The sequence below is a fragment of the Mytilus trossulus genome, chromosome 14, assembly GCF_036588685.1.
Source record: "Mytilus trossulus isolate FHL-02 chromosome 14, PNRI_Mtr1.1.1.hap1, whole genome shotgun sequence".
In the NCBI taxonomy this organism is placed as follows: domain Eukaryota; kingdom Metazoa; phylum Mollusca; class Bivalvia; order Mytilida; family Mytilidae; genus Mytilus; species Mytilus trossulus.
The window spans coordinates 19498873-19511107 of record NC_086386.1 but is presented as its reverse complement, the minus strand read 5'-3'; the positions used below and the strand labels follow the sequence as shown (position 1 = coordinate 19511107).

Here is a 12235-nt window from a genome sequence, read left to right as displayed (position 1 = left end):
AGTCCATACAAAATTAACCTTGATCAAACACAAAAAGCCTTCATACCTTTCTGTTTCTTCCACTTGTATTCAGCAACTTATGTCCCAGTTTCCACATATTTGTTTTCCATTATTCATATGTCTGAGTACAAGGGCTTTTCAAGATACCATTAAATAGAGTTCTATTTATATAAAATGCTTAAGATTAGACTATATTTTCTAATCAAAACATAAGCTTAAAAGTAGTCTATCTCTTTATTTATTTCAGGTAATACACATGAATAATATTACCAATCTCTTAAGTATATACTACATTTTTTTATGTAAAAATCAAACTAATCATACAACTGTCATTTTAGGATATAAAACCATATGGTCCCTATCAGTATGTCATAAAATTGCACTGTTACTCGTAGCAGGAAATCATCTTTCATCATTAAGTATCATCACTGTTAGCTTACATCAGCTCTTTAACTGTTGAACAACCTAAAATAAAATAATAATGCCATGATTAAGACTGGACTTTACATTCTAATGCAGTAGCTTATGATGAAAACAATTTGAATGGCTTGTTCTGTCCTAAAATTCTTAAATCCTTTACATATATGGACTTTGTTTATACTAAAACTAGGCTGTCAGTTTACTCAATAGAATTCTTTCATATTTTGCATGTTGGGACTATTTACAACTGACCATACAGCATGATTTTTCTCATTGTTTAAGTCTGTACAGTTGCTTGTATAAATTTATATCATCTACTTCATTTGAACTTTAGTTGATACTTGTCTAGTTGGCAATTATACCACATCTCATTTTTTTTGTCAGCATTTGTTTATCAATTGGTTTCCTTTTTTTTTTATATTATTCATAAAGACAGATTGGATACACCATTTCCTGTACATTGAGATTGACAATACAAATAACAATTTTAAAATGGACAACTGAAACCTTGGATAAGTTTAAAGGAAAAGTCAGGTCTCAATGACCTCAGCTTTAAATTAAAATTAATCTAAATGACTAGTCCTAGTTTATTAAAACTTTTTGGTTCGAAATTGGATTATTTTACCAGTATATAGGTTCATCACTTTATAAAATAAAATCTGTATTGTGCTGACAAAAACAAAAACAAAAACAAAGTATGTTGTAAAGGTTTCCTGATCAACTAGGACAACATTACAATTTTATCCCCTTCGTTAGTTTGTCAGTTATAACAAATAAGCCTATATCCAAGAGCTGACATGGTGCACTTATCTTTGGCATATTGAAATTTTCTCAGAATAAAATAGAGTACAATGTATTTAGAAGGCATCTTATCAGAAATTAGTAAAAGATTCTGGAATGAATTTTGCATGAGACTAAGACATAGACTTAAAGTATTGTACTTTTAAAAAATATATATGACTCTTAAAAAGTCTAATAACTCTGAAAAGACAAACCAGAAAATTTTAAAATCCCTTATCAAAAAAATGGTCTAAAGTTTGTAGTAATTTCATCATAGCATTCTTGTAAGACTTGTCAAACTTTTCCGAAAAATCTTATGGTAGTAGTCCCAAAACTCTGGAATGACCAATCAAAAGGTATGTTACTGTCTTCACTTTCATCAATTGTGTTAAGTTTTTAGTAAATCACTGCAAATATACTCAAGTTATGGTACAATATTTGGAAAATAAAATTTGACTGTAAAAGACCCATAACTCTGGTATTACAAATTGTTTAAAATCAAAAAGGAGTAGCCTAGTATTAATCTAAACAACAGTTTTGAGAAAATCAATCAAAGCATATAACATATATATGTGCAAAATGTCCAAAAAATTTCCAAGAATAATAGACATCTCATATCTCTGGAATGAAAAACATAGAAAATCAAAAGCTTTCTTTTGTTAAGTCCTTTTGTTGATGAGAATTTGTTTTCAAAATATGTGAGTTATTGTACAAAGTGTCTTGTTGGACATACAACGGGAGGGATTATAGTTTATCGGTAATTCGTATGTTTTCCATTTGATCTTACTGCCTAATATTGTTGATACTGAGTATCAACTTACTGGCTGTATCACTGAAAATAATAGGCAATACATTGTGTGACGTCATAATTACTGATAAACAGAATAATAGGTTGTTTCGTTTTTGATACGGACTATATCATGTGGAATATCTAAACTCGCCCTAACGGGCCTGTCTTGATATTCCACATGCAACAAAACTACCTATTACAAATTTATTCTATATATACCATAAAAATTTACGTCTATAAAAGTTTTTGTTAGCTAACAAATACACTTTTCCTAAAATAAAGCATGAAGATTACAAGGCCTATTCTTAAACTACAGATAACACTAAGTTTTTCTATTTAATTAGGATTATAAACAGCTAGACAAACAAACAAAAATTATCTTATGAAAAATCTTACTGATAGGATTTTGAAATAAAAATAAAGAATATTTATTTTACAGCTCTTGTTAATATCTACAGAAAGAGGAATAAAAATACTGTGTACAAGGAAATTTATGTAAGGGGCTTCTTTTCAGTAATTCTATGATTAACATACAAACATTTTCCCTGAGGTAAATTTGATCATCATGGAATGTCAAAATCAAACAACTGTAAAACTAGAAATCGCAGGATTTAAATAAGGCAACTTTAAGTACTACTGTGCAGTCATTTATTTTCATGGGTACTCATTTTTGTGGATAGAGGAAGATTTGTACTTTTGAGAATATTTTAGTTCCTAGTTATACAAAAGTCTGCATATATATACTAGCCTATAGAAAATCTATATTTTGTTGAACATTTTATTTGTGGTTCACCTTTGGCAATGAAATCAATAGAAATTTGCTTCCAACAAATGATAATGAAACTACAGTATTCTAGCATATTTGTTTTCGCAGCATCCTAGCATATTTGTATTGTATTTACCTTATTTGCACCTTCTAAACTTGTGATTAACTTTTTAAGATCTTCTCTGTTTAACTCTATGGAATGTATTTTCTGGCCTTGTTGACTTTGGACATCTAAGTCTAATGATGTAATGGGTTCTTGGACAGAGGCTATCTTATCACTTGATAAGGCCAACTACAAATACAAATATATAGGCCTTGTAAGACAGCAAACCAACTAAAAGAATGTACAGGTCAAAATCAATGTAGTACGTGAAAGAAGCCAAAATATGATTTTTTTTTATCATATTTATTTGGTTTAATCCTATGATACTTTAAAATGTTTGCAAACTTTTTAAAACTTTGTATTGTAGACGAAAAATCCTTTTATTCTTGTAAGGGTCCCAACAAATGTGTAAAAGAATCCTATACTATAGAAGTAAAGTTTTTTATTTTTACAAAATGCTCTTTTAACTGACTTTGACTTGAACTTCAAACGACATAATCGCATGTCTTCTTATTTATATACTCATTTTAAGACACTTTCTTAATTTCAAAAAGTTCAAGTTTTCTAACCTTAACCTGCCAGTCAAAGTCAGTGAGAACTGCATCTGATATAGAACTGGTTTCTGTTTTTAATGACTGTCGTACATCATCTCTCCGTACACTTAGCACGTCTAACACTATCTGTTTATGTCCATCAGGTAAATCTGACAATATCTCCAATATCTACAAAGGATGCATATGAAAATTATTTTTTTCTAAATATATCAATATCATCATCATGTAGAAATCTCAAGATTTAAAATGAATACGAAACTCAGTAAGTTTGGTGATTTCAAAGCACTTTTCTGGATTTATTTCATCAGTTTCACTTAAACTCTAAAATTTGAAAGCTTTGTGATCTCTTTTTATCTCCTACAGAATCTGCCATAAAGGATAATTCAATACTTTTGTACATTCTGTCTTCATTTTGAACCATCTTGTGGATCCATATCACTTCATTGTAATAGTAACAAAAGGAAAATCAGCATTCAAGGGTAGATAATATAAGACTGGATGGTACAGTGAAAAAGATTCCATGCATTTTCAGCAAAAAAACGCTATTTTGCCAGTAAAGAGATCTAGTTTTATTAAATACAAAGATTTTAAAATATTGAAAATAGAAATAAGTCAATTAATAATCAGATTTTCTCTTGAATATTTGGTTAACATGATCTTAATCTCATGAAGATTTTTTTTAGCTAACCTTCAATGAATAAATTTATATATATTGCATATTAATCTTAACTGAAAATATCTGTAAATCCTATTTAAAAAATGTGCAGGTCTTTTCACAGCAAATGAAATAAAGGATAATGATCGTTGTTGGGTTGGGTTTTTTTTTTAAATATTGTGTTTTTTTTCTTCAGAACATTTTTTTTTCAATCAAGTAAAAAAACTACCTTCAATAGGCAATATAGGCAATATAGGACCGAAACCGATCAGGCTATGAAACATCACCAGGCGCTGTTAATTATGTGTATTGGTATATATACTATATTTTTATGCTTTTAAAAAGACTACCTTCCTTTACTTTATTGAATACAATTCATATGGTGAATCTAAAACTTAAACCGATAAGTTTATGATTAATATTTATTTGTCCAGTAGGGTTTCTGACCTGATCCTTTGTAGTATCTTCTTTAACAATCTGTTTTACAAGTCCTGTATAGGCATCAGACAAATTCCACCACTCTGGAAGTGTAAACACTTCTCCATACTCTTGATAGATTGCTCGCCCAAGTTTACATATACCATCAACAATGCTGTGAAGGACCTATAAATATAAAAAAACAATCTTTAAAATGCTTTGATCAAGAAGTTAAATCATGTAAATTGGTATACATGTACATTGTATGATAGTTAAACATGTTAAATGTTCAGACTATTTTTTTAAATTTTTTATTCTGATCATTTATACTCTTGAAAGATAAAGAAATACTGTGGATTCAATCTGAATTAATATCATACTTTGAAACTTCACCAGTAAACCATTGTCTTTCACTGAACTTGTTCTAAAGGAATTTATAATAAAAACATTGGAAATTTTTCATAGCAGAAAATGAATTAAAATTTGTACTTTGAACATTTTGGTATCATGTTGCATTACTAGTAACAGCAATTGCTTAAAGAGCAAATGTGTAGTACATACTTTCCAAGGTCTATCATTTTTTTTCAAATTTTGTATAATTATTGGGATGATATGTAGAGTGGGGTGCCCATATTTGCAGGGGACACAATTTCGCCGTTTTATGATTTTGAGGTGTAAAAACTTCAAGGGATGGCTGAAATGAAAGACATATACCAGTAAATGATATTATATAACAAATACGATTATTTTTTTAAAACTGAGACAAAATTGCGGCACCTACTGAAAAGTACCGAAAAATGGACAACGATTTTCGGCCAATCTCATGAAGAAAATACACAAATTAAAAAAAGTATTTCTTAGTAATTCTTTGTCTGAATGCCCCAAATTTCAGTTCTTTTAACACCTTTGAAATGTCTGCTATTCATCTAAAATGAAATTGATTTAATCAATGTTGTTTAAAGCTGCGTTTTTTTGGTTTTAAAAATATATGTAAAAACGGCGATTATGTGTCCCCCATTGACAAAAAATTAGAAAATTTCAAACAACCTTTAATCTTACTTTTCAGATGATTATATTTAAACAAACACGTTTTCAAGCTTAAGAATATTTTGCGTTTGAAGTTATCTTCATATAGAAATATCAGTATACTTCAAAAACATTTAGACCTGAACATAAACTGTAGAAAACATGAAAAGATGTGGTAAAAATGAGCACCCCACTCTAAGTGACTACTTTCTATTGTAAACATGTAAATATCCTGTATGTATCTGGTATATAGATAAAAAAAAATATATACAAAGGTGTGTTTTCCCAATGCATTTTCTTAAGGAGTGACATCAATATTATTTTCCTAATAAAATACATAGATTAAGTCCAAGATGATTTTAAGATGAATGCCAATTCTGCATCAGGGATCTCCATGGCCTGTGTAACGATGGCCCCCCTCCATTGTTCAAATGTCTTGCCCCATCGTCAAATGACCTGCGCCATTGTTAAATTGTCTTACACCATCATTCAAAACTGTTATAGTTTTTATAGCTGGATGCCATTTTATATTAGCAATTATAATCAAATGCATGTAATTGCATAACCCTCAGGCTTTTTTCTGTTATATTATAATCCAATACGGTTCTAACCCCTGAGAGATATCCGGATTAAGATCGCTTATATCACTTGTACAGAGAGATCAACAAATCAGACAGGAGAATACTATCTAAAAATAGACAATTCATTTGTCAAATTATTCAACTAAGTTTTCGCAAATGCTTATGATAACTAAGATTAAATAAATAAATTAATAATCAAGTTACAAAGAAAACGAACACATGCTTTTATTTTGACAATTACAAGATACATGTAGATTTTATTTGTGTTCCATTGCAGATATAATGAATTTAGATAAAGCGATATTAGTAACCCCTTGGACACAGTGGATTCCCTATTATTAACTTAACTGTTTAATGATTGAGTACTCTTTAGACCATTTCAAATCAGATTGTAGAGAGGTTCCAATGCACTTTGCAATTGAAACAGATTTTGTATTATCATGATTATGATTGTGAAGAATTTATTTTTATTGTATTTTTCTAGTTTGGGAGATTATTAATGATCATGGATTGTTTCGATACAAATAGGCCATGAAACTGTTCTGCCTTATGACATTTAGGTTGTTTAGGTCCATTATACATATGCATTTTTCCTAAATGTTCTATCAAAGTTTTGAATAAAAGAATTATAGGTACATGTATTTATAATTATTTCTATATACAGTAGCTGATCCAGGGTGAGGGTTCCCAGGGTTGAAAATATTCTGTAATATTCTTCCTATTAGAACAAAAATAACAGTATTTGTTCTTTACGGAATAAAAGATCTAGAAAAAGCCCAAATAATTATGTGATCTTACTTGTTGTTTGTGACAACAAAAACTAAAAAAATAGCCTGTTTTATGAGTCATTATTTTTTGGACTAGTATTGGTATAGTTTGAGATGCACCCGAGTCAATAACACTTTAATAGAGTTCGACTGGTAAGCAGGAAGAAGAATACACCATAACCTAATCCTGGCTGCTTGACCTTTTGACGCATACAACAATCATGCACTTTTCCGTTGTGGCATCAGATATTTTGTTTTCTGACGTAATAATTTACAGGAACCTTAGTGGCGGACAAATAGCGATAAGGTGTACATGTATGTACTTAAGAAGAAGTATAGTAAAATAGTTTATAAAATAGTTCAGAAATGTGTTCCAACACGAACAGCAAAATTTCCAGGGGAACTATCGTTCAATAGAATAAATAAACGTTGACATATATGTGGAGTATAATTCTATTTTTGCTTAGCGTACACGTTTGGTCTGCTTAGAGTCAAGTTTTCCTAAAAACAAAAGACACTCCCTCTGAGACTGGTCTGTCATTTTGAGATCATGTGCTCAACATGAAATCACGTGATTGAACAAGCACCTGTTGTCAACTTCGTTTTAATTGGCTCGTTAGTATACCTTTGACCAATCGATCTCGCCGTTATGACTGGTATCTATGTTGTGGTGACGTAGTTGTGTATGTACACAAAAGAGTTGTAAAAATCGATTAAAAAATGCATTCCAGTTTGGGACATGTGTTTGGAAGTTACCCTGGGTGATGTCCACCCGAACGTTAAGGTTATGGTTGTCTTCAACTGATTATTAAGTCAACCATGTCGGTATTGTAAACCATGACATAGATGATAGAACGACGGAATTGGTTTTACCTTCATTCCAGGTCATGGTTGAAAAGGATTGCAAAACTGCACGTTAACATATGAATAGATTGTAAATTGTATTGGAAATTAGTTTGATTGTGGAATTTTTATATTTGAAAAGGATGAATTTGATTTAGTTTATTGTGATTATTCTTGAAATGTGTTTTCATAATATTTTCACGTGTTGGCAAGGTATAAGTATAACCGGAAACTAGTGATACTGTACTGATAACAGTATAACAAAAACAACAAAACGATTTATTCAGCACTATAAGAGTCAGAATGGGAAACTTTTTCGACAAGACTAACAAATCTGGACCAAAGACACGCACTGTCACACCAAATCATACTCAACCACCTGACTTGGCCCCTAATGCAAAGGGTCACCCAAATAGGACATTCAAATCAAATAGAATTAGGACTACAAAGTACTCAATAATAACTTTTATACCAAAGAATTTGTTTGAACAGTTTCATCGATTCGCTAATTTGTATTTCATATTTGTGGTATGTTTGAACTGGGTACCTCAAGTTGCGGCATTTGGAAAAGAAATAGCTATGATTCCAGTGATATTTGTTTTACTAGTGACTGCTATTAAAGATGCATATGAAGATTTCAGGAGATACAAGTCTGATAAATGTATAAACCATAAAACTTGTAGAGTCTACAAACATCATTCTAGGTGAGGTCATACATGTATAAATTTTTTTAGTTTTTGTCACAGATTTCACAATTTCGAATAGTGTACATGTTACTTTGTACAACTTCAAATAGTCAACATTTCAATTCATGCTTATATTATAAAGTCATAGTGAGAACCAAATGTTCAAATCAATGACATTGTCTATGCTGATAGACCCTACACATGTATGTCTACAGGTGTAACACATTCATAAATTGATAAAAAAAAACACTTCAGACTGGTGTATTCTTTTTGGTTATTAATTACATTTTTTACTTATTTTTGTACTTGATTCAGATTGATATGAATTTCTCTAATTATAAACTGCCACTGTATTTTACAATAATTATGATGGCCAGGGTCCTGAACTGTTTTAATGCTTAATAAGGGTACATTTATAAGTCCTGAGGCTTATACATGTACCTACATGAAGATCACAAATTCACAGATTTTTAGCTGGATTAGCTACGGGTAGGATCCATCATCATTTCTGGCAATCTGTATTGGTCCATAGATTTACGTATTATAGCCGTTGTCAAACATAATAGTACTTGTATATATATCCATATAAAAAAGAAGATGTGGTATGATTGCTAATGAGACAACTATCCACAAAAGACCAGAATGCCACAAATATTATATAACTATAAATCACTGAACGGCCTTCATCAAAGAGCAAAGCCTATAGCGCATAGTCAGCTATAAAAGGCCCAGATAAGACAATGTTAAACAACACCGACCGTGCAAGGGCTGCACAGCCAGTCAAGGTCGTTAAAAACTTCTATTTGTTGTAAAACAATTTAAACGAGAAAACTAACGACCTTATTTAGGTAAAAAAAATGAACGAAAAACAAATATGTATCATGTAAACAAACGACAACCACTGAATTACAGGCTCCTGACTTGGGACAGGCACATATATACATAATGTGGCGGGGTTAAACATGTTAGCGGGATCCCAACCCTCCCCCTAACCTGGGACAGTGGTATAATGCCAATTTTTGAACATGCACTAAATTTCTCCTGGCGCTCTTGCTTCCTCACCAATATAAATGTACATTATAACTGAGACTACTATAACATGTACACATATAGTAGTCTCAGATTATAATTACCAATGTAGCCAAGGAAAAGTGCTGAAAGTGGTGCTAACCACTTATCAATCAATCACCAAGACCGATATACATGTATCAATCATTACATTCACACTGGCAACAGATTAAGTATAAAGACATCATAAGCATGATAAGCATGAGAAGCAATATGAGTAAAGCATGTTACATTTTAAGAAATATATACATGTAAACATTGTAGTTGTTATAATTGTTATCATAATCAAACGGCATAATTCTAATTAAAAACAAACATACAATTATGTATATACATTGTACATGTACATAATCATTATATCATGAAAATGTCAGAAATTCTTGTGTGCACATATACAATGTATAAAATTATCTTGTTTATTCAGATTTATTACAATGCATTGCAATTTTTGAAGAATAGACAAAAATGAGAGAGATAATCATACATGTACATGCATGTAGTACCCCTACATGTAAATTATTGTGATTACAAGAAAAACTAAATGTATCCAATGCTTACAGTCATGTCACAGTGTTCTCCCCAGGGTTTTAAAAGCACTGTTGTAAGTGTTGTTCCCTGTTATTATATTTTCTACCATGGTACTATTTTGGAGAATTTCAACATAGAATGTACAACTATAGGAGCCATGGTGCTATAAATTTGGAAAGCCAGTGCTACATTTACATTGTATGTTAATTTCCCTGGTGCTATTTGAAAATTCTCGGGAGAGCACAGACTTATATTTTTTCAAATTACATGTAACTCACATTAATCATGTTAATTAAAACCTGGCAATACATTTAATGATAAAATTATTTATTAATTTTTGAAATCAAGGTCAGCTTGGGTACATAAATTCAGGTATATGTATTAACACTGTCTGTTCTAAAAAATCATTTGCAGAGTGATTCAATGTCAGATGTGACATGGCTGCTGGTGATAGTTCTTAATTTCACGTTTCATGTGTTTATACACAAATACAATAACATGTTTCACAGAAAAAGTCTTGTTTTTGTTGTTGTTGTTGTGTTGTCACTGATGTCCATACTATAATCACTGCTGGCATGAAATTATAAAGAATATGATCATGATTATGAGCATGATGAGTGCATGTTTAATTTTATTTAATATTGTCCATGTTGTCTGTATAGACATGATAGATGTTTAGTTCGATCAATATTTACATGTAGGAAAGATTAAAATACATGTTCAAGTAACTAAAACATGAATGAAACGTTCAAGACTTTTAAGAGTATTGCATTATATAAATGTAAAAAATGTGCCTATTGCATAACATTCCTAAAGAACTCACATAATTACAGTAGTATTATTTAAATCCTGAACATGCTGAAAAAGGCTAACAAATATATACATTTGTACATTGTATAAGAAGTGGTACATCATTACTTTATTACATTTGATTAGAACTACAAATGTATATACATATATAATATCTAAATGTTTTTCATTATATATTTTCTTGTTTTAGTGATGGGGATGAACGATATGTAAAAACAGAATGGAAAGATATTTATGCCGGAGATATTGTACATTTATCATGTGATGAAATCATACCAGCTGACATATTATTATTACACAGCAGTGATCGAGCTGGTCTGTGTCATGTAGAAACCAGTAATTTAGACGGAGAGACAAATCTGAAGCAAAGACAAGTAGTAGAAGGCATTGATTATCAGGTAATTGTATAATAACAGGGGTCAAGAAGTAGGACATAGAGCTGAACAAATATCAGGTATATGAGACAATTAATATTTGTTTAATCAGGACATGAAATGTAGCTTTTGGACAAGAACCATTAAAAAGTAAATGATAATATTTTTGTATGATCTAATAGATTGGTATTGATTTTAGTTATATATAAATGTCATACATATTTCAGGATCTTTAATAGATGTGTATAAATGTATTCTAAGTTGCTAACAAACAAAAAGTAATTAAAAGTAAACTTTAATAAAAAAGACATGAAGGGAGTTGATAGGGATCAAGAAGTGCATTTGTAATATATATATATATATTATATATCAATCAGAATTTTAAATATATATTTGTGATTGCAACCATTTAACAAAAGATAAAAATTTCAAACAAGCAAACACATTGGTGGATTTATGCTAAAATAATCAACAATAACAAATATATGCAAAACACAAGATTCACAGTCTTCACGCTTAACCACATGTCCTACAGCATTTGCTTGTCAAATTGCTTTCAGGCTTGTAAAATTCTTTTTAACAAACCAACAGAATCCAACTAAAAATCAGGCTTGTGGATTCAAAAGTTTATCGTGAAGGCTGCAATAACAAGCAAAACAATCATTTAAAATGCCTTGACTCATCAGATCAGAATGAAGCATAAATATAATTTATAAGACTCAGAAACCTTCAATCTAGAAATCAAATATACATGTACACTTCTATTTCTAACCAAAAAATTAAACCATGAAAAGAAGTATTAGTATTTGGTCCTTGAAATTGCTTGAATGGGAAATTCACTGATCTTTTCAAAATGTGGTATTCCTGTCCTACAATAGTTGGATGGCACAGGTTTTCTGACGTGTGTGTGTGTCTGTTAAACTTGTCAATCCCACTGATAAGTTGAACTTTTGAATTAAAATAAGTAACCATGGATTTTCGATCACATCAACTTAAAAAAAATTGTCAAAGATTCCTTATCTTCTAAGAAAGGGAATGAATTAATATTTGGTCTGAGGCTTGATAAT

General features: G+C 30.5%; 2 protein-coding genes across 4 annotated transcripts in view; one reads left to right on the top strand and one right to left on the bottom strand.

Annotated features, from left to right (window-relative positions):
• Positions 1-262: 262 nt before the first annotated feature.
• LOC134695798 (COMM domain-containing protein 8-like) lies at positions 263-7470 on the bottom strand. The gene is made up of 5 exons (XM_063557210.1): positions 7332-7470; positions 4516-4671; positions 3429-3581; positions 2893-3048; positions 263-465 (listed from the first exon to the last, which is right to left on the bottom strand). Exons 1-5 carry the CDS (start codon positions 7398-7400, stop codon positions 442-444), a joined length of 558 nt encoding a protein of 185 aa, XP_063413280.1. The 5' UTR covers positions 7401-7470; the 3' UTR covers positions 263-441.
• Positions 7471-7508: 38 nt separating this feature from the next.
• The window catches only part of LOC134695797 (phospholipid-transporting ATPase VD-like), a 36829-nt gene continuing 32102 nt past the window's right edge, over positions 7509-12235 (top strand). Inside the window, exons 1-3 of one of the 3 annotated variants that reach the window (XM_063557207.1) lie at positions 7509-8406; positions 10333-10356; positions 10985-11192. In XM_063557207.1, the coding sequence (XP_063413277.1) occupies positions 8006-8406; positions 10333-10356; positions 10985-11192 (633 nt within the window). In that variant the 5' untranslated portion in view covers positions 7509-8005. The remainder of the gene's footprint in view (positions 8407-10332; positions 10357-10984; positions 11193-12235) is intronic. The other 2 variants (XM_063557206.1, XM_063557208.1) reach the window with 2 other exon arrangements.

What these genes read in the sequence shown, in the direction of transcription:
- LOC134695798 (XM_063557210.1), bottom strand. Translation starts at nt 7,400, where the DNA reads ATGACAGACCAGTCTCAGAGGGAGTGTCTTTTGTTTTTAGGAAAACTT. An exon ending in ACTCTAAGCAGACCAAACGT is followed by an intron (nt 4,672 to 7,331) that starts GTACGCTAAGCA and finishes TTATATTTATAG; the next exon opens with GTCCTTCACAGCATTGTTGA. An exon ending in AAGATACTACAAAGGATCAG is followed by an intron (nt 3,582 to 4,515) that starts GTCAGAAACCCT and finishes CATCCTTTGTAG; the next exon opens with ATATTGGAGATATTGTCAGA.